Source organism: Phocoena sinus, chromosome 11 (assembly GCF_008692025.1).
Source record: "Phocoena sinus isolate mPhoSin1 chromosome 11, mPhoSin1.pri, whole genome shotgun sequence".
Classification (NCBI taxonomy): domain Eukaryota; kingdom Metazoa; phylum Chordata; class Mammalia; order Artiodactyla; family Phocoenidae; genus Phocoena; species Phocoena sinus.
Window position 1 is genome coordinate 63629459 of NC_045773.1, and position 22279 is coordinate 63651737.

The 22279-nt window shown below is 44.9% G+C and overlaps 2 protein-coding genes and 1 pseudogene across 5 annotated transcripts in view; all 3 read left to right on the top strand.

The window, feature by feature from the left end:
• Positions 1-2073, top strand: part of SYNGAP1 (synaptic Ras GTPase activating protein 1) — a 31573-nt gene extending 29500 nt beyond the window's left edge. For both annotated transcript variants that reach the window (XM_032650043.1, XM_032650041.1), the window contains one exon: positions 143-2073. In XM_032650043.1, coding sequence (XP_032505934.1) covers positions 143-289 — 147 coding nt within the window. In that variant the 3' untranslated portion in view covers positions 290-2073. The remainder of the gene's footprint in view (positions 1-142) is intronic.
• A 568-nt stretch (positions 2074-2641) lies between these two features.
• On the top strand, positions 2642-3018 carry LOC116762150 (annotated as a pseudogene).
• An 836-nt stretch (positions 3019-3854) lies between these two features.
• ZBTB9 (zinc finger and BTB domain containing 9) overlaps positions 3855-22279 on the top strand; it is a 31606-nt gene continuing 13181 nt past the window's right edge. Inside the window, exons 1-3 of one of the 3 annotated variants that reach the window (XR_004352212.1) lie at positions 3855-4125; positions 4364-7040; positions 9812-11949. Coding sequence is in view for 1 of the 3 variants with exons in the window: in XM_032648771.1 (XP_032504662.1) it covers positions 4370-5770 (1401 nt within the window). In the remaining 2 variants the exon portion in view is untranslated. Of the gene's footprint in view, positions 4126-4363; positions 7050-9811; positions 11950-22279 lie in introns of those variants that run through there. The other 2 variants (XR_004352213.1, XM_032648771.1) reach the window with 2 other exon arrangements.

Below are 22279 nucleotides of genomic sequence, written 5' to 3' on the forward strand. Positions count from 1 at the left end.
GTGGGGGTGTCCTGGGGGAAGGGGGTGGGATGTGGTTTGTGGAGTGGGCCAGTTCTGGGGGAGGCCACTGCTAGGGAGCTGGCACCCAGGCCCCCGCGAAGCGTCTCAATAAGTCCGCGCTCTCCTCTTTGGTGTCTTGCAGGAGAGGCAGCTTCCCCCCTTGGGTCCAACAAACCCGCGTGTGACGCTGGCCCCACCTTGGAACGGCCTGGCCCCCCCAGCCCCACCTCCCCCACCCCGGCTGCAGATTACTGAGAACGGCGAGTTCCGAAACACCGCAGACCACTAGCCCACCCTGCATCACAGACCTCCTTCTCCCTCCCTGTGCACCCCACCTTGGAACGGCACCAACCACCAGGACTGGACGTCGCCGAGGGACAACGGGATTGCCTCCCTGAATGCCTCGCTGGGGGGCACCAGTCCCCCACCCCCACTGCACCATATCCAGGAGGGAGAGCAGGGACCCTCAGCTGCTCCCTTTTCCTTCCTGTTGGGGTGCTTCCCCCTGTGACCCCCAGGAACCCCTGCCCCAGGACACCACCTACCCCACACAGACCCCTTCACTCCGGGGTGCTATCCCCATCCTCTGCCTCATCGTTCCCCTGAGCACTGGGGGACAGACCCTCACCCCACCGTGGGGGTGCGGCACCTCCAAACTTTCAACTTCAGGGTGATTTTTTAGCAGTAACCAGAGCTGACAATCTAACTCCCCTCCACCGCCCCATTTTGGCCTCCCCTGTCCCCCTTGTTATGGGGAGGGGACCCCAGGTGAGGGGGCCCTATTACCCCTTGATTTCTCAGGAGCGTCTGGGGGGGCTCAGCACGCACAAACTCCTTCTCCTCCTACCACTCTTAAATTTACTCCCTCCCCACCCAGAACCCAGATGGGGTGGAGGGGCCACCGGGGCAGGGAGGGGGTGGCAAGGGGGGAATGGGAGTTGTCTCCCCTTCTTCCCATACCTGATCTGCTCTTGGCTGGTCCCAGAGCGGGGTGAGGGGGCTTATGCCCCCCCCTCCCCCAGTGTGTTGGGTGGGGCGGAATTGAGGTTTGGGGGAGGGGTTAGGGTTTAGGAGCGGGTGTATGTTGGGGAGGACAGACTAGTTGATCTGCCCTACCCTGACACACACAGCCCCGCTGCCCCTCCCCTCTCTTTTCTTGGTCTCTACTCCCAGGGGGAGGGGGGAACTTACTCTAGGAAAAGCCATGTCTCTCTCCCCCAGGGTGGGGGGACCTGTGTTGGAGGAGGGGTGTTGAGGGCCCCCTTCCATGACTCTGTCCCCCGGGGGAGGTAGGACAGGGCTGGGCTTCCCTCTCATCCTCCCCCCCCTCCCCAATCTCCCTCCACCTTCCTCCCTCCCGCCAGGTCCACAATTTTTCGGTGTTTCTCTGTACATAGCTCTCTGGCGGGATAGGGGAGGTAGGATGGATGGGGTTTGGTGTGGGTAGGTCACAGGAGGGGAGAAGCCCCTCCTTGGCACCCCCTCTTCCCTGACTGCTGTCCCCTACCCAGCCTTGCCCCCACATCCCTTCTTGCGTTTGGTATTGAGACTCTTCCCAGACTCCACCCTTCTTTCTTTTGTATGGACAGTTCCCCTTCAGTCCCATCCCACTACACACATACACCCAGCCGGGGCCAAATTTATACTTATATAAAAGTTGTAAATATGTGAAATTTTATCCCTGTGCCCTTTCCTTGCTTTCCCAACCTCAGACCCTACCCCTGGACTCCCTTTCTTCTTCTCTTCTTTGGCTGTTGTAATTATCTGGGGTTTGTACTGTACATATCCAGGGTGTGTGTGTGGGGGCTGGGGGCAACCCCTCTGTACAGAGCTTCCTGGCCCCCTCCCCCCCATGCTTCCCTCCCCCGGCCACCACCTTAAGGGTAGGGAGATGTTCTTCCTACCTGTTTTATTTTGTTTTCACGTTCTCCCTCCCCACCCTACCCCACTCCCAGCCTACTCTATCCCCAGCCACTGTCCCTTTTTTCTCCACTCCCAGCCCCATTTCCTTTTTTTCTGGAGTGTGTGGTGAAACAGAAAAATCATGTTTAATAAACGGAGATTGTTCTTTTATCGCTGTGCTTACTTTCCTAGGCTGGGACCTCCAGGAGGACCAGCAGGGTGACGAGCTGCTTTTTGAGAGGAAGCTGACAGCCTAGGAGAAACTGTATATCCTTGTGTGGTGCCGTAGTCTTCACCCTAGAATATCGCTGTCCCGATCAGCGAGGAGATTTATTGTTTTAGAGTAGGGGTTTTGCACTAGCCAAACTTACTCCGTCTCTCTCTCCCCTCACCACTGCACCACTTAACCCGAAGGAGTAAAGAGGTCAAGGAACAGCAGCATTAAATAAATAAATAAAACATTAAAAAAATAAAAAACCAGCATTCTCTGATAAAAGATTCCAAGTATACATCTACGTGTACCTTAAAAATAATTACCTAATTGGTAAAACTACATTTGTGAAACATCATCTGACTGGTGAATTTGAGAAGTATGTAGCTACCTTGGGTGTTGAGGTCCATCCCCTTGTATTCCATACCAACAGAGGACCTATTAAGTTCAATGTATGGGATACAGCTGGTCAGGAGAAACTTGGTGGACTGAGAAATGGCTATTATATCCAAGCTCTGTGCCATTATAATGTTTGATGTAATATCGAGAGTTACAAGAACGTGCGTAACTGGCATACAGATCTGGTACGAGTGTGTGAGAACATCCCCACCGTGTTGTGTGGCAACAAAGTGGTTATTAAGGACAGAAAGGTTAAGGCAAAGTCTTCAGCCGAAAGAAGAATCTTCAGTACTATGACATTTCTGCCAAAAGTAACTACAACTTTGAAAAGCCCTTCCTCTGGCTTGCTAGAAAACTGATCGGAGACCCTAACTTGGAGTTCGTCGCCATGCCTGCTCTCGCCCCACCAGAGGTGGTCATGGAATCCAGCGTTGGCAGTGCAGTATGAGCACGACCTAGAGGTTGCTCAGACAACTGCCCTCCCGGATGAACATGATGACCCGTGAGAAAGTGAAGCTGGAGCCCAGAGTCAGAAGTCTAGTTTTATAGGCAACTGTCCTGTGATGTCGGTGGTGCAGGGTGTTTGCCACTTTATTATATAGCTAAGCAGAACATGTGCTTAATCTTTGGGATGCTGAAGGAGATGAATGGGCTTCGGAGTGAATGTGGCAGTTAAAAAAAAAAAAACATTTTTTTGGGGACCTGCATATTTGTGTTTTGGAACACAGTTGTTTCCTCCTTGAGTTTCAAGTATAAGAGTGCTACAGTCACATCACAATATTCAGTGGTGGAATCTTGTCACTGTCATTCCCATTCCTTTTCGTTTAGAATCAGAATAAAGTTGTATTTTAAATATCTGAAAAAAAAATTACCTAGAAATGAAGTTTATTTAATTGCTAGAGGAAAAATAAAAATTAGTTTAAACGCTCCCGTGCGGAATGGAGGAAAGAACATGGTGCCTCAGCGATGTGCGGTCCAGCCCCAGGGCCACCACTTGCCAGCCTCAGTTTCCCCCGAGGAAACGGGATGGAAACACCTACCTCGCTGGTGGCGAAGCCCGAGGGATACAAGGTGATGCGGTCAATACGTAGCCCATACAGTAAGTGCCCGCTTAATCTCGCCCTCTCAGCACCTACTAGAGGCGGGGGCTAAGTTTAATCACCGGAGCGCACGCCCACCCCTTCTGCGGCCCGGCTGGGGCCAGCGGCTTCTCGCCGGCACCGCCTTCTCACCCGCGCAACCAATCAACATGAGGCTTGTAGGTCGGCGTCCCCCGATTGGCTGCCTCCCTGGCACCGCCCAGCGCCCCGGCGTCCGCGTCCGGCGGGGAGGCGGCGGCTTCCGGCCGGGGCGGTACGGTTGCTGCAGAGGCGCTTTGGACGCCGGGCCGCGTGTGTACTCTCGGGGGCGTGGCGGCGGGAAGAGCCGGGCGGCAGGCGCTGGCGGTCTCCGGGTGGCCGCGCCTCCCCTGGAGCCGGACTCTGCGGGCACGTGAGTGGGAGCGGAGCGGCGGGGAGAAGCCGACCCGGCCGGCGAGGTCCGGCTCGCGGCTGAAGGACCTCCTAGTCTCCACAGGCCCTGGAAGTTCAAGCCTCGGTTGGTGTTTTGTTGTGGTATGTTTTCGTTTTCTCGGCGGGGGAGTGCGTGGGACTCATCTGCCTGAACAGCCGCCGACTGAAAAGTTTTCACACGTTGGGGGGCAGGGGAGGCGGGCGTTTGAGGAGACACGGTTCCCCTTATCCAGAGCTTCTGTGACCCCGTCCCTTTCCTTCATAGCCCTCTTCCCGCGCGGGCTCTACCTCACCCCTCACCTCCTGTACTCGACCCCTCTGGGGTTTCTCTCTTCCCCAGGAGGCCATGGATACCTCGACGCCTTTGCCTCCCGTAGCCCCCTCCCCGGCCTGCAACCCAGCCCCACGGACGATCCAGATCGAGTTCCCTCAGCATAGCTCGTTACTCCTGGAGGCCCTGAACCGCCACAGGCTGGAGGGAAAGTTCTGTGACGTGTCCCTCCTGGTGCAGGGCCGCGAACTTAGGGCCCACAAAGCGGTGTTGGCTGCCGCCTCTCCTTACTTCCACGACAAACTACTTCTGGGGGATGCACCACGTCTCACCTTGCCCAGCGTCATCGAAGCCGACGCCTTCGAGGGGCTGCTCCAGCTCATTTATTCCGGGCACCTCCGTCTGCCACTGGATGCTCTCCCTGCCCACCTCCTTGTGGCCAGTGGTCTCCAGATGTGGCAAGTGGTAGATCAGTGCTCGGAGATCCTTAGAGAACTAGAAAACTCAGGTGGTGGGATTTCAACTCGTGGAGCGACCCCTTTCCACACACTTCTTTCCACCACATCCTCTCCAGGAGACTGGTGCATCCGCTCTTCCCCTTTCCAGACTGTGGCGCAGTCTTCTGCTTCTACCCAGAGCCCCGTTGGAGGGGAGGGGAGTGAACTGGGAGATATGTTACAGCTTCAAGTTGAAGAGGAGGAGGAGGAAGAAGAAGATGAGGAGGATCAGGGATCAACAGTACCCTCTCAGACTCCTCAGCCTCAGAGAGGGTCAGGGGGTTTTCCTCGCTCTCCTGCATCCCACGCCCTGCCCACATCCACTACTCCTTGCAGGCTTCCAGAGGGCGAGAGTGCTCCACCTGAGCCTCCTGCCCCTCATACTGTACTGCCTCCCAAAATCTTCTACATTAAGCAGGAACCCTTTGAGCCCAAGGAGGAGATATCAGGAGGTGGAACCCAGTCTGGAGGAACAAAGGAGGAGACCAAAGTGTTTCCAGGAGGGAACACTGAAGAGAATGGAGAGCTAGGGTTCTTGCTGCCCTCAGGAGCAGGGCAAACATCTGGAGGAGGTGGTCCATCCTGGAAACCAGTGGATCTTCATGGGAATGAAATCCTGTCAGCAGGTGGGGGACCTGGGGGAGTAGGGCAAGCTGTACATGGACCTGTGAAGCTAGGCGGGGCACCCCCTGCAGATGGAAAACGCTTTGGTTGTTTGTGTGGGAAGCGGTTTGCAGTGAAGCCAAAGCGTGACCGGCACATCATGCTGACCTTCAGCCTTCGGCCCTTTGGCTGTGGCATCTGTAACAAGCGCTTCAAGCTGAAGCACCATCTAACAGAGCATATGAAGACCCACGCTGGAGCCCTGCATGCCTGTCCTCACTGTGGCCGCCGGTTCCGAGTCCATGCCTGTTTCCTTCGCCACCGGGACCTGTGCAAGGGCCAGGGCTGGGCCACTGCTCACTGGACTTACAAGTGACTACTGAGGCCATACACGAATTTCCAGGACAAGGGAGCCACTGCTGCTGTTGGATACTTACCCCTCACTACCATGGCACCGCAATCCTGTATCTTGTTAATTATGCCAAGAGGATAGCTATGTTATGGACCTCTTGTTTTTGGGTGTGGGCTTCAACCTGACCGATTTGGAAACTGATTTCTCATCTCACTCCAGGTTTTGGCTAACTACCCTACAGGAAAGTGGTTCACAGGCCATATGTAAATCGATCAGTTGCCCATAATAGATATTCTTTTCATACAGGAAACTGGAATTCAGATTAGAAGTTTATTTGATGAGAGAGGAGTTAGCAAGAAAAATTATGATAAATATTTCATTCAGTCTCTGTGAGTAGTTAAGGGAGCTGGTCTCCATCTAGAGATATGTTTGATTCAGAGTTCTGGTAATCCGCAGACTAAGCTCTAAGCTTCACTCTCCCTCATCATTGCTGAAATTATGTGAGTAGAGGTCTTCTTTTATACTTTTGTTAAAATTTTCCAGAAACCCTTCAGATTATAAATTGCTTTCTCACTAGTAGGTAATTTTGCAACACCTTTTTTGTTGTATGTTGTAGTTGAGCACTTTAACAGATTGCGCATTCCATGTGTCACTTAGACCCCTCTTTAATAGAGAATCTTAGTTCCCGGACCAGGGGTCTAACCTACGCCTCCTGCAGTGGAAGCGCGGAGTCTTAACCACTGGACTGCCCGGGAAGTCCCTCTTGTCTACCTTTGACCACCACTGATAGTCCATATTGATCACACTGACTGGAATGTGACCAGTGAACTCAGGAGATGGCCACTGACCTAAAATACTCTCAGGGTAGAATCACCGCTCTGAAGAAGTGGCTATGGTCAGAGGGACTCAGGGCTGAGACGGCACATGCTGAAAACTAGAGAAATAACTGCACAGTGGGACCACACCCCCTCCCTTTCCATCCCTACCCACACTTGACAGCCCCTTGGTCGACACATAGAAGGATAGATGTTGGAATGGGGAGATTGTCATAAGTTTCTTAATTTCTTCAAATAAACTTTGCTGTGAAAGCTAAGCTGACAGTGGACTGAATTGAGTCATTTATATGGGAGAGACGATGTGAGAACAGAGTTGCAAAGACTTGGACATATTCCTTATGCGGCTGGGTTATGTTCATGGGGGAAGAATCGGATAATCTCACACTGCTGCAGAGAACACTGTCCTGGATGTCAGTGGGCCAGATTCTCAGCCCTGACCTGCCCCTGAATAACTTCTGGTAAGTTGCCTTATTTTTCAGAGTCCGAACTGTTTTGTTTATTTTTTTATTAATTTTTTTTTGGTGGTGTGGTATGTACCTCCTAACTGGTTCTCTGTCTTCTTTTTTTTAAGGGGTTGTTCACATTTTTACCTATAATATTCCCTGACTTCATGTATTATGTTTATTGTTTGGTTTGTTCTACATTTGTTGCCAAGCACTGTACTAGACCCTGACTTATACTCTACCCTCAGGGAGTTCATAGCTACTACCGAAGCTAGACATGATGACAATGTGGTATGGTAAGTCCATGATAGGAGACAGTACAAGCTACTGTAGTGGCACAAAGGAAGCTGAGTAAAGACCTATGATGGGTCACCAGAGGTTTCACAAAGAACTCCATTGCCAGAGTGTGGCAGTGGGTATGGGTGGCTGAATTGATGTGGAAATGGTGAACATGAGTTGAAGTCACAACTATAGAGCCAGGAGTGACAGCCTTTGCCAAAGCACGTTCCTCAAAAGTTAATAAGTATGGAACCTAAAGGGGCTAAAAAATATGACTTTATGGCTGAGAAGGTGAGTTGTAGCTGGGATCTGTCAGCCTTTCTAAAGAGCCTTGCCATGATACCATCCCCACTGTAAGGACTGTGAGCACATTGGATAAGAGGTCAGGGATGGAGGCTGCCAACCTTGGATCTACTACCATCCCATCCACCTGTCATTCTTTTGGCACATGTTCTGTAGCTGACTATATCTGTTGGCCAGGATCCTTGGGTTTCAAGCGGTGGAAACTGGCTCTGACTAACCTTATCAACACAGGAATCTGAAGGATGTGGGGTGGCTCCTGGAATGGAAGGAAGGGCTAAAAGACCAGCCTTTGGAAGGACAAGACCTGGGTCAGCTCCAGGGGTTGAGGGAACAGGAACTGGGGAATTTTTCCAGTCATATGTTTTGGGATGATGACCCAGTTAATCTTATTTCTTCTGTCACTCATCTCAAGATAAAATTTCCAGGAGAGAACTCTGGGCCTCAGGGCCATCCTCTGACCAGAGCACCTTGATCATATGTTCCATTGAGGTGACAAATCCTGGAATCCTCAAGGGAAATTGAAGTTCTGGGACAGAAGAGTGGGGAATGGGTGCTGGCCAGCCCACAAGAACAGAGGCCCACCCATACAATCTTCATATGTTGCCCATCTTGGGATCCGTAAAGCCTCAGGTATACCTGGCACTTAATAGGTATCCAAGCTTAGGGCAGAATTGCTTCCTCCCTCTCCTTAATCCCCATAGCACTTTACTACTTCTGTAAAGCTAATTAAGACACCATGTTAGAAGTTTGGGTTTTCTTTCCAAGTTATTAGGATTATAGGGAAATTGAGTTCCACGATGAAAGATTTTGGTTTAAACAAACGTGCACCTCTCTGCTTTTGTCCTTTCCTCCTTATAGTGGAAGAGATGTCCCTTCTACTGTCCAAGGCTAGCCCCCTTCACAGAGCCTTTGCTCTTTTAATTACCCTTTCTGTCCTATATCTTCACTCTCTGTCTCTGTAGTTTCTCATTAGCATTTATTATGATCATAGGGTTGTGAGAATTAATACATGTAAAATGCTTAGAACAGTGCCTTGCACTCAGTAAACTCAATAAATGTCAACTGTTATTATAAGTGAGAACAGTAATTCCCCACACCTTTACAGGGATCGGTTCTCTCAGGGAAGGGTCACATACATAAAGGGAAAATATTTTCAACTAAAAGGGAAATGAAGCATACAGCTCTCAGTAAGGATTAGATGTTATTGTTTTAATTATCACCTTTCTCATAAATGCTAGAGTTTTTCAGAGCCCTTTCCCCCATCTTCTAACTTGATACACTCCTGGGTGATTTTTATCCACTCTCCTGAGTTAAAGCATGCATTTATTTATTTATTTACTTACTTACGGCTGTGTTGGGGCTTCGTTGCTGTGCACAGGCTTTCTCTAGTTGCGGCGAGCAGGGGCTACTCTTCGTTGCGGTGCGCAGGCTTCTCATTGCGGTGGCTTCTCTTTGTTGCGGAGCACAGGCTCCAGGCACGCGGGCTGCAGTAGTTGTGGCATGCAGGCTCAGTAATTGTGGCTCGTGGGCTCTAGAGCGCAGGCTCAGTAGTTGTGGCACATAGGCTTAGTTGCTCCGCGGCATGTGGGATCTTCCCGGACCAGGGCTTAAACCCGTGTCCCGTGCATTGGCAGGTGGATTCTTAACCACTGCACCACCAGGGAAGTCCCCTGAGTTAAAGCATTTAAATACTGATGACCCTTAGTTTTTTATCTCCAGTTTTCCTGACCCCCAGACCCACTTAGATTTCTTCCCTCTTTCCTGCCTTCCTTCAGCAATAAGTGTCTGCTGTGTACCAGGCACTGATGAAAAAAGCAGAAGGTATCACAGGGATTGGGCCCTGGATTGTCACTTTAAGAGACAGATGTTTAAACCAGTTATGTAGGTATTTCATAGATATATCAAAAGGGAAAGGAAATAAAACAGGCAATAAGGTGGAGAGTAACAGAAAAGGAAGGCATACTGTACACATTTATCTAGTATTCCAAAGGAAAAGAAAGACAGACATGCAAAAACAGGGCAAGGAAAGTGGTTCTAGTAAAGTGTTCAGCAGATGTAAAGGCCAAGGAAGAGAAAGGGAGGTATATTTGATGAGACCAGTGGACCTGGAGAGGAATGAGATGTTGTCTTAGTCCATACTGGCATCTGTAACAGAATACCACAAACCGGGTGGCTTATAAACAATGGAAGTTTATTTCTCACAGTTCTGGAGGCTGGGAAGTCCAAGATCAAGCACCAGAAGATTCAGTGTCATGAAGACCTGCTGCCTGCCTCATGGACAGTCATGTTGCTGTATCCTCACATAGTGCAAAGAGAAAGGGAGCTCTCTGGAGTCTCTTTTATAAGGGCACTAATCCCATTCATGAGGTCTTCACCTTCCTGACCTAATCACCCCAAAGCCCCACCTCCTAGTAACATCGCATTGGGGATTAGGATTTTAACATAATTTTGAGGGACATAAACATTCAGTTCATTGCAGATGTGATTGAAGAGGTGGGCTGGGCTATATAGAGCCTTGCACATCATGATGAGGAATGCAGATTTTATTCTAACTGCAATGAGAAGACGATAAAGAGTTTAAAGTAGGGGAGTAACGATCTTTTCACATTTTAAAGAGATTCCTATAGCTATAGAGCGAGTATTGGATCATTAAAGGGCAAGATTCTTGGAAGAAAAAAAAGGGGAGGTGCCAAGAGTGGGAGCAGGGAAACAAATTAGACTGTTTCATTAGTGCAGATAAGAGGTGAGTAAATGCAGCAGACATGCAGAGAAGGAGATGGATTAAAACTGTTATTATATTTTGAGGTAGGACTGACAGAACGTTTTAACAGATTAATATAGAGATTGTGGGAAAATAAAAAATCAGGGATGACTTCTAGAGTTTTGGCTTGAGCAGTTGAATTGGAGGCCAGTTAATGAGTGGGAGACAGGAATAGAACTTGGGAGTGGATCAAGGGCAGACACATGTATTGACCAGGGTTCTTCTAGACCAGGGGTTGGCAAACTTATTCTGTAAAGGATAAGATAGTAAATATTAGGCTTTGCGTGTTAAGAAGCAAAATCAGGGATATTATGTAGGTACATAGAAATTAAGGAAAACAAATTTCCATGATTCCTTTGAATTTATTGACAAAATTTAAATTATAATAATTGAGCACAAATTTTTGTAGTACAGGTCTGTTGCTTAAATGGGGTTCAGACTTAGTGTTTCCTATCATTAAAATCAATTGCAAATGTTCATCTGTTAGTGCTGATCTATAATAAAATGTTATGTATTTCATCTTTGAAAATGTCTTCACACAGATAGTACTGCCAAATACTGATATCAATCCCAAGAGCGTATGATTTTAACTGAGCACATTCATCACTTGAAAGGCATTTATAGAATTCTGTAATTTATATTTTCTTCATACTTGCCTCTTATCACATCATTACATTGTAGATCAAGCACATCCAATTGAAGGTTAGGTGGAAGTGCCACAATTGCACAGTTAGATGAAATATAGAAATTTCCTTTGCACTTGCACTGAGGTCTGAAAAACATTGCTGGAACTGTAGTTTGAGCTCAGAATATGTATCTGTTGCAAATTTGTGTGGGAATGGAGCTCTTGCTTCTTGTTCTTGACTCTACATGCAATTAAAACAACTTTAATGATTTTGCTGCGATGTATGTTTCCATATAAGCTCTGTTTTGCTTTGTAATTTTTTGGCTTGTAAGAAACGGTACCATGTCTGTAGCATGTCCACTGGCCAATGTATGGACGAACAAAATGTGGTATTTATATACAATGGAGTGTTACTCAACCTTAAAAAGGAAGGAAATTCTGACACATGCTCCAACATAGGTGAGCCTTGAAGACATGCTAAGTGAAATAATCCAGGTACAAAAGGAAAAATACTGTATGATTCCGCTTATATGAGGGACTTAGAGCAGTCAAGTTCATAGAGACAGAAAGTATAATGGTGGTTGCCTAGGGGCTGGGGAGAGCAGGAAATGGGGAGTTATTGTTTAATAGGTACAGAGTTTTGGTGTGGAAAGATGAAAAGAGTTCTGCAGATGGATGGTGGTGATGGTTGCACAACAACATGAATTACTAGTGCCACTGAACTGTACACTTAAAAATGGTTTAAAACATGCTTTAAATTGTAAACTTTGTTATGTATATTTGCCACAATAAAAAAATAAATGAACCACTAATGAGCTAATGGATCTAGGCGTTGAGCTTCAGTGGCTGCTAATAGCACAAAAAAGAAACAAACAGACTTTATGTGCTTCTTATGGAAAACACCACCACCACCTATGAATTAGTCTGGCCAAAAATACTGAACTTGAATGTGATCAAGCCTCAAGATATAACTACCAATTCACAGAAGATGCAGAAGGCAGGGAAACATGTTAAAACATACCACAGTGATGCAATCAGCAAAACTGAGACTGTAAGGTATTCTGGGGAATAAATAACCAGTTTTCTTCAAAAAAAAAAAACTGCAAGGGGAAGAAGGCAATGGAAGGTAATCTGTAGTTTAAAAGATTTTAAAGGACATTAACCAATCATAATGCGTGGACCTTACTTGGATAAAGTTTTAAAAAGATTTTTTTTTAACTTTTTTGACCTTTATGAGACAACTGACTGGACATCTGATGATATCAGGAGTTATTGTTATAGTGTTAAAAATTTTAGTTGTCATAATAATGGTATTGTGAGTTAAGTTTAAAAAGAGGGGGAGCCCTTGTGTTTTCATGGCATTGGTTATTTATGGATAGATATATTTATGCATAGTTGTGGACTGAATAAAAATGCCAAATACACATATGAGCTCTAGAGAATTGTATTAATTATAATTTGAGTATTTATATATAGTCACTTTTTTAAAAGATTGAGAAATAAATTTGGAAATAGTTATATACAGTAAGAACATCTAATCAGAAATTTTATATTAAACATTCTGGTTTGTGTTCTGGTCCAAGTTAATAAAACTTTCTACTTGAATCTTGAAAACAAAATAATCAGTTGCTCTCTGTATTGATTTAGAAAGATCTCCAGCATATATATTTTTAAAATTTATTTATTTTTGGCTGCGTTGGGTCTTCGTTGCTGCATGCGGGCTTTCTCTAGTTGCGGCGAGCGGAGGCTACTCTTCGTTGTGGTGTGCGGGCTTCTCATTGCAGTGGCTTCTCGTTGCGGAGCAAGGGCTCTAGGTGCGCGAGCTTCAGTAGTGTGGCTCGCGGCCTCTAGATCACAGGCTTAGTAGTTGAGACTCACGGGCTTAGTTGCTCCGCAGCATGTGGGATCTTCCAGGACCAGGGATCGAACCCGTGTCCCCTGCATTGGCAGGCAGATTCTTAACCGCTGTGCCACCCAGGGAAGTCCTCCAGCATATATTGTTGAGTGAAAAAAGCAAAAGTGCAGAACGATATATATAACATGCTTCGTTTTGTATGAGAGACAGTAAGAGTAGGGAGGAAATAAGAAAAGTATATTTGCAGAAAGAAGCACTACTGGGATAAACAAGAAACCAATAAAAATGGGAAAAGAAGTTGAGCTAAGGACACAAACAAGACTATGTGTGCTTTAAGACTCCTTTATGTATGTAGTGGAATTATGTAATTCCACTAACTAAGCACGGCTTCTTGGAGAAATTGCTGATTCCATGTCTAGAAGCAGACATTTTTCAAAGTGCACCTGGGATACCTTTTCATGTTAAGAAGCAAGAAAGCTTTAGAAGATAATGTCATGTCAAAAGGACACAGGAGCCCATATGAAAGTGTCCCCACTGAACAAAGTTGTTACAATCTTAGCAACTAAAAGAATAATGATTGAGTTTAACACTGATTCAGTGAAATTCATTATTCTATGATGATACTCAAAATGAGAGTAAATCAAGAAAGTCTCAATGGTTACTTTTGTTACCAAAAGTTATCATTTGGGGTAACTTTTAAAACATTTACTTTGAAAATTGGTAATTAAAGGGAAAATATTAAGCGTTATTTTGCTCTTCCGGTAAAAATTTATTTTAGGATAACCAAATAGTCCTAGTTAATGAAGAAGCCTTCACAGAATTCTTGTAAACAATGTAAAAAAAACAAAATAATTAGAAAAACATAGTTTCACAAACTCCAATGAAATTATTGATTCAAGCAAGGATTATCAACTGGTGTTAAAACCAATAGTTGAGGGACTTCCCTGGTGGCGCAGTGGATAAGAATCCGCCTGCCAATGCAGGGAACATGGGTTCGATCCCTGGTCCGGGAAGATCCCACATGCCATGGAGCAACTAAGCCCGCGAGCCACAACTACTGAAGCTGGCGGCCTAGAGCCGGTGCTCCACAAGAGAAGCTTCCGCAAGGAGAAGCCCACACATCACAATAAAGGCTAGCCCCTGCTCGCTACAACTAGAGAAAGCCCACGTGCAGCAACGAAGACCCAACAGAGCCAAAAATAAATAAAATTAAAAAAAAAAAACCAATAGGTGATTGATTGTTGTAAACATTCATATAGAGCCAAAGTAACACCACACAGATTACTTTCCAATCTGAAGAGGGAAAGTGTTAACTGTAAATTGAGTCATCAATTTTAGCATCACTAGTGGTTGATTATATGTGTCCTCTAATGAAATGTAATATTCACAACAATATAATAATGATATGACTTTATTCTTTCTAGTACCTCATATTCAATTCAGGCGTCCCTCAGAGGATTTAATCCATTCTTAAAAACATGTTGGACAGTGAATTTTTAGGTAGTGGGAGTCTGTGCATCATTATTTTAACTAGAAAAAAATATATATTCCCAGCACGTCTAAAAACCCCAAGCAATTTCTTTCAGTACTCGAAACACTCTAAAATATATATACACACACATATATATAAAACAATCAATGAGGTTTTTCTGCTTAAGATAAAGCCTTTAAAACACCAACTATCTAATTGTTTAACACTTAATTAACTCACTAATGACTTTATTTGTGCAGTAACCCTATAGGGTACAAATCGTATTTTCCTTTTAACTGTAACAAACGTGTACTGTAATGTAAATGAACAGTGAAATAATATGTTAAAGACACATAATGAAGGCAGATAACACTTAGCAATAATAAAATAAACAAAGCAAGTTTTTAAACATGATTACTGAAGATTGCAGTGCTTCCTGAGTGAGGTTTGGAGATGAGAAAGGAGGTATGGAGGCTGTAGTCACTGTTGGTGTCTAGGAGTGGAAGAAGGTGACGAAGAACAAGCTTCAGAAGAAATGAGTGAAACAGTAAATGTCTGAGGTTCATCCATGTCAGATCCAAGAAGCTGGTGGATAGTCTGCTTTCCTTGGCAATGGAGTCATCAGAAGTGGATGATTGTGAATCAGCTTCTGAAAGTATTGACAAAGCATGACCAGAAACTCAAAGTGTACAGGTGTTAACATTCCCTTTGCTTGTGTTATGCAGCTTCTGATAACCCTAGACTGTGCTGGAGATTGCATTTTTGAATGTGATTTTTCTACGCTTGTCATGATCATGATCTCTTGTAATCAATAGCAGCCATTCTGTCTACATGATATAAACTTTCCTTTAAAGATTTATTGTCAAGTATTAGTGGCTCTTTGTATTAGTCTTCTAGGGCTGCCATGACAAAATACCACAGGCTGTTGGCTTAAACAAGAGATATTTATTTTCTCACAGTTCTGGAGACTAAGTTCAAGATTAAGATGCCAGCAGGGGGCTTCCCTGGTGGCACAGTGGTTAAGAATCCGCCTGCCGACGCAGGGGACACGGGCTCGAGTCCTGGTCCAGGAAGATCCCACATGCTGCAGAGCAACTAAGCCCGTGCGCCACAACTACTGAGCCTGTGCTCTAGAGCCCACGAGCCACAACTACTGAGCCCCCGTGCCTCAACTACTGAAGCCTGCATGCCTAGAGCCCATGCTCTGCAACAAGAGAAGCCACCACAGTGAGAAGCCCGCGTACCACAACGAAGAGTAGCCCCCGCTCGCCACAACTAGAGAAAGCCCGCACAGCAACAAAGACCCAATGCAGCCAAAAATAATAAATAAACAAAATAAATACATTTATTTAAAAAAAAAAAAAAGATGCCCGCAGGTTTGGTTTCTCCTGAGGCCTCTCTCCTTAGCTTGCAGACTGCTGCCTTCTCACTGGGTCCTCACATGACCTTTCTCTGTGCACATGCACTCCTGGTGTCTCTATTCTTGCAAAGACACCCCTCATACTGAATTGGGGCTCCACCCTTAGGACCTCATTTAGCCTTAATTGCTTCTTTAAAGGCTTTATCTCCAAATACAGTCACATTGAGCATTAGAGTTTCAACATATGAATAGAGGAGGGCACAATTCAGTCCATAACACTCTTCTTCCTCCAACTTAGTTCCTTCCAGCATTATTCCTTCCAATTGAATGTGTTTCTTGGAAGGAACATGGTAAAGTTTTCCAAATCAACATTTTTAATAATTTGTCTTTATTTTCTCACACACAGGAAATAGGATATTCATAGAAAATGGAAAGGTATGAATGGCCATATATCCTTTTATGCTTTCACCTCTTAATATACTTTATCACTCCCAATATACATGCTTCTAAGGGTTTTATAGTTTTAGCTTTCACTTTTAGGTCTTTGATCCATTTTGAGTTAATTTTTCTGTATTATGTGGGGTAAGGCTCCACAATCATCATTTTGCATGTAGATTGTCTAATGTCCTTTCATTTCAGCCTGAAGGGCTCCCTTAGCGCTTCTTATAGAGCAGGTCTCCTAGCAATTAACTCCGTCAGCTTTTGTTTATCTGGGAATGTCTTAATTTCTTCTATATTCTTGAAGGATAGTTTTGCTGGATATAGAATTCTTGGTTGACAGGTCTCCTCCACCCCCACCCCAGCACTTTATTTATTTATTTGGCCACACCGCTCCCCCACCAGGGATTGAACCCAGGCCCACAGCACTGAAACACTGAGTCCTAACCACTGGACCACCAGGGAACCCCCATTTTTTTTTCACCCCAGCACTTTAGTTATGTCATCCCACTGCCTTTTGGCCTCCATGGTTTCTGATTAAAAATAGGTTGTTAATACTTACTGGTAATCTCTTGCACATTATGATTCACTTCTCTCTTGCTGCTTTCAAGATTCTCTTTATTTTTGGCTTTCAGCAGTTTGATTATATGTCTCAATGTGGATCCCTTTGAGTTTTTCCTACAGGAAGTTCATTGAGCTTCTTGGATGTATATATTCATGTCTTTTATCAAATCGGTTTGGGGGTGGGGGTTAGCCATTAATTCTTCAAATATTTTTCCTGCCCCTTTCTCGCTCTCCTCTCCTTCTTGGGACTCACATTATGCATATGTTGGTATGTCTGATGGTGTCTCACAGATCTCTTAGGCTCTGTTCATTTTTCTTCATCCTTTTTTTTTTTTTCCTGCTCTTCAGACTGGATACTTTCAGTTGGCCTATTTTCAAGCTCACTCATCTTTCCTCTGCTCAAATCACCTATTGAAACCTTCTGGTGAATTTTTCATTTCAGTTATTGTACTTTTCGACTCCAGAATTTCTGTTTGGTTTGTTGTATCATTTATATCTCTTTATTGATATTCTTTTTTCCTCCATGAATGGGCCGTACTTTCTTGTTTCTTTGCATGCTTCATAATTTTTTGTTGAAAACTGGATATCTTGAATATTATGGGGGGAAAAACAAAAGAAAGAAAAGGAAAGGAAAATTACTCTCTAGGTCTTTCCAGATTGGCTCTGGGTTGGGAAAACTCCTTCAGTGCTTAACCAGGCCATTTACAACTCTTTTTTAGCCTGCACTTCCTACATCTGTGGCAGATGCCTTGTAAGTGATACCTGCCCTCTTCAAGATTTGCCCCCAAATTCCTCCGTGACTTCTAGGCTAATAATTTGGATCTTTTATTGTGGCTCAACTGGGGAAATACTGACTCTACTTTGGGAGAAAATAAATTATTCACCAAAAGAGTTGCAGAATCCAGTTAATATGTACCAGTAGTAACTGGGAGAATGTACCAGGGGATGGGGATCTTGAGGGTGCTGGAACAAGGGACTGGAATATAAGACCAGATAAGGAAGACATAATAATATAAGGACACTCTTTTGTGATATAGGATTTAATATCCTAGCAAAGACACCTGGAACTGATCCTAGTACATCACTGAGAAAGCTCCTTAAAGCTTGGGAAAACAATACCCCATAGTGAGAGAGGTGGAGGTGCTGGAACTGCCTTGGAAAAGTTAAAATGTAGACATGCTAGGGACTTCCTTGGTTAAGACTCTGCACTTCCAATGCAGGGGGCCTGGGTTCAATCCCTGGTCAGGGAACTAGATCCCACATGCGGCAACTAAAAGCCTGCATGCTGCAACTAAAAGATCCTGCATGCCGCAACTAAAGATCCCACATGCCACAATGAAGGTACCTCATGCCGCAACTAAAGATCCTGCATGCCGCAATGAAGATTCCGTGTGCCACAACTAAGGCCCAATGCAGCCAAATAAATAAATAAATATTAAAAAAAAAAAAGAAATAGAAGGAATTGTCTTTAAAAAAAAATGTAGACATGCTAGAATAAATTTACCTTTAAATCAAAAACTTGTCAGTTGACTGTGTTCCCTGGGAGGCCAGAGGACACTCCCCTCAATAAAACAATAAGAAATCCGCTAGAGATGAGCACTGACATTATTGAGAACATCAGTAGTAGCTGTTCTGTGAAAGCTAGGATTCATCATAGAGGAGGCTGATATGGAACTGGAGTCCATAGTGTCAATGGAGATGATAGGATTTTGAAAGAGTAGAGGCACTGACTTACTTGTCAGGGGCAAGGCAGACATAATTACCATAATAGGCAGCAAAGCAAGAATGGCAACTAGAGGGAAGAGACGGAGATCTGTGGCAATGGCTAGTAGGCCAAGGTATTCCCAGTGCAAGGTAGATAGAAAGCCAGGTAGGATATTAACTCAACCTATATAATCAAAAAAGAAAAAAAGACCAAGAGTGAATGAGCCAGGGCTTCCCTGGTGGCGCAGTGCTTGAGTCCGCCTGCCGATGCAGGGGACACAGGTTCGTGCCCCGGTCCAGGAAGATCCCACATGCCGCAGAGCGGCTGGGCCCGTGAGCCATGGCCGCTGAGCCTGCGCGTCCGGAGCTTGTGCTCCGCAACGGGAGAGGCCACAACAGTGAGAAGCACGCGCACCGCAAAAAAAAAAAAAGTGAATGAGCCAAAGGCTGATGTTTGCTACTGAAAAGAAGAATCATATCCCTCACTCAATTGCTAGACCAGAGCCAGTTCTCAGACCCAGAGAAGACTGAATTATCTTGACGAAGGACTCTGTGACAGCACGGTAGAAGTTCCTCTAATCCTAAAGGGACCTGTTGTACTTTACTAAGGGAACTGTACACAGGAAAAAAGAGGAACCACAAGATCTTTTGTGAGATGTGGGTTTTAGAATCCGGAATGACACTGGTATCAGGATACAAAAAGCGACATCATGGCCCTCCTATTAAATGGTATAGGGAAGGTGGGTGATAAATGGAGTTCTGACCCAAGTTTTTTTCACAGTAGGTCATATGGGTCTGTGGAACAATCCTCTGGTAATATCCCTAATTCCCAAAAGCATAGTAAGAATAGATCTATTTAGACTCTGATAGAACCCTCCTAATAGTTCCCTGATCTATGGAGTAAGAGCCATAATGGTAGGAAAAGACAAGTAAAAGCCCCCAAAACAGTCTCTCCTACCTCCACCAAGCCAAGATCAATTAGAAGTAGTTTTGCATCCTACATGGAATGGCAGATATTAATATCATCCTCAGATACTTAATGCAGTTGTTATATTTCCTTTTTTTCTTTTTTCACTACTGTGGCTCCTGTAAAAACCAGATTGTTTATGGTGGATGGTGGTGGACTATTTGATAATCCAACATAGCCTCTGGCTCTTGGTATATGGCTTTTGATCTGGTACTTGTATTCTTTTCTATCTCTATCAGGAAGGAAGTTCAGAAACAGTTCACATTCACACGGAATAGACACCAGTGTACAGTCATGGTCTTTCCCAGGGCTACTCCCTTGCACCCTCTCTTGCTCTCTGTCACAATATAGGCTAACATGACCTTGATTACCTGGATAGTCTCCAGAGTATTATACTGATCCACTATATTGAAAACATCTTAGACCAGGGAGCAGGAAGTAGCAAGTACCCTGGATGCTCCCATGAGACACAGGTATACCACAAGGTAAGAGTTAAACTATACACAGATTCAGGGGTATCGCATATTGGTGCAGAATTAGAAGTCCAATGATTTCGGACATGATGCACCTTATTGCTGATGTGGATAAAGTTTCTGTGGTCTCAGTAGATCAAACCAGCTATAACATTCCCTTAAACCAAAGCCTAATCCACAGCAAGGCCCTAACTCTCTTCAATTCTGTGAAGGCTGAGGGAGATGAGGAAGCTGCAGAAGAAAGTTTGAAGCTAGCAGAAGTTGGTTCATGCAGTTTAAGAAAAGAAGCCATCTCCGTGACACAAAAGTGCAAGGTGAAGCAGGAAGTGCTGATGTAGAAGCTGCAGGAAGTTAGCCACAAGATCTAGCTGATTCATAAAAGTGGCTATGCCAAACAACACATTTTCAATGCAGATGAAAAAGCCTTACATTGGAAGAAGATGCCATCTAGGACTTTCATAGCTAGAGAGCAGAAGTCAATGTCTGGCTTCAAAGGACAGGCTGACTCTCTTGTTAGGGGCTGACGCAGCTGGTGACTTTAAGTTGAAGCCCGTGCTCATTTGCCCTTCCAAAAGCCCTAGGGCCCTTCAGAATTATGCTAAATCTACTCTGCCTGTGCTCTATAAATGGAACAACAAAGCCTGGATGACAGCACTTCTGTTTACAACATGGTAAAGACAAATACTCTAGGATATCACTTAAATGTGGAATCTGAGAAATAAACTAGTGATTATAACAAAAAATAGAAACAGACTCACAAATACAGAGAAAAAACTAGTGGTTACCAGTGGGGAGAGGGAAGGGGGTAGGGTCAAGATAGGGGTAAGGGATTAAGAGGTACAAAGTACTATTTATAAAATAAATAAGCTACAAAGGTACGTAGTACAACACAAGGAATATAGCCATTATTTTATAATAACTGTAAACGGAATATAACCTTTAAAAATTGGGAATCAGGGACTTCCCTGGTGGTCCAGCGGTTAAGACTCCATGCTCCCAATGCAGGGGGCCCGGGTTCCATCCCTGGTCAGGGAACTAGATCCCGCATTCCACAACTAAAAACAAAAAGATCCTGGATCCCGCAACAAAGATCCCACCTGCCACAACTAAGACCCGGCAGCAGCCAAATAAGTAAATAAATAAATAAAATATTTTTAAAAGAAATTGTGAATCACTATGTTGTATGCCCAAGACATGTAATAGTGAACATCAACTATATAGTTCAAAAAAAAAGACTATAGTATAGTGTAAACATAACTTTTTTTTCCTTTTTTTTTTTTTTTTTTTTTTGGCCACACCCTGCGGCAGCCCCTTAGTTCCCCAACCAGGGATCAAACCCGTGCCCTCGAAGATGGTTATTTTGAGACTGTAGTCTGCCATCTTCTTGGTCTGCTGGCCTTCTGAATAAAGTCGTATTCCTTGCCTCAAAAACAACAACAACAACAAAAAAACCATGCCCTCTGCACTGGGAGTGTGAAGTCAAACTGGACCACCAGGGAAGTCCCTGTAAACGTAACTTTTATATGCACTGGAAAAACAAAAAGTTTGTGTAACTTGCTCTATTGCAGTATCCGCTTTTTTGAGATGGTCTGGAACCAAACCTGCGATATTTCCGAGGTATGCCTGTATTAGTGGGGGGATCACCTACACCCTTGAAAAGTTCTGTGGTTGCTGTCCATTGTAGGCCAGTTGTGCATGTAGGAGATGCCTGATTTCAATGAAGATGATGATATTCCATTGTAGCAGAGGCCAAGTGTAAGCACTAAACCATCACCCATAAAGGGCATCACAGGTATTTCAGTAATTAGAACATTCTGGTCTGCAAAGATCTTTAGTGATACCTAATTGATCATGGTGTCCCTAGGAACAAAATAGATAATCAGCCTACTAGAATATTGCTTGATCTATATAACAGGAAAAACTCTAGGTCTGGTAGCCCAAAAACTTAACTTGAGTCACCATAGTGGAGAATGATGCCCTCTTGCCCAGTCCGAGGCTTAAGTCAGTTCACAGACCCAGAGCCTTTTGAAAAGGCCAGGTTCCCTTGAGGAAGGACCTTGCACTGCTGCCACAAATAAACACCTTAATCTTCCTCCAAGCATTTCCCGAAGGGACCTATAGCCATTTACTAGATGACTGTACACTGGGGAAAAAGAAATATCCAGACCTGTGGTTATTTCCCTGGTTACTGGAAGTGTAATTGGATTAGATATATTTGGCAGCTGGATGAATCCCCACATTGCCTCTGCCCTATGGGATCATTATGGGGTCAACTGTGGTAGGGAGGGCTAAGTGGAAGTCTCTGGAACTTCCACCCCTTGCCAAGATAGTGAACCAGAAGCAATACTGCATCCCTGGGGGAAATGCAAAGATTGATGCTCCCATTTAAAGACCTGAAAGAAGCAGGGGTCGTGATTCTTAACCCTTCCCACTTAATTCACAGTTTGGCCTCTA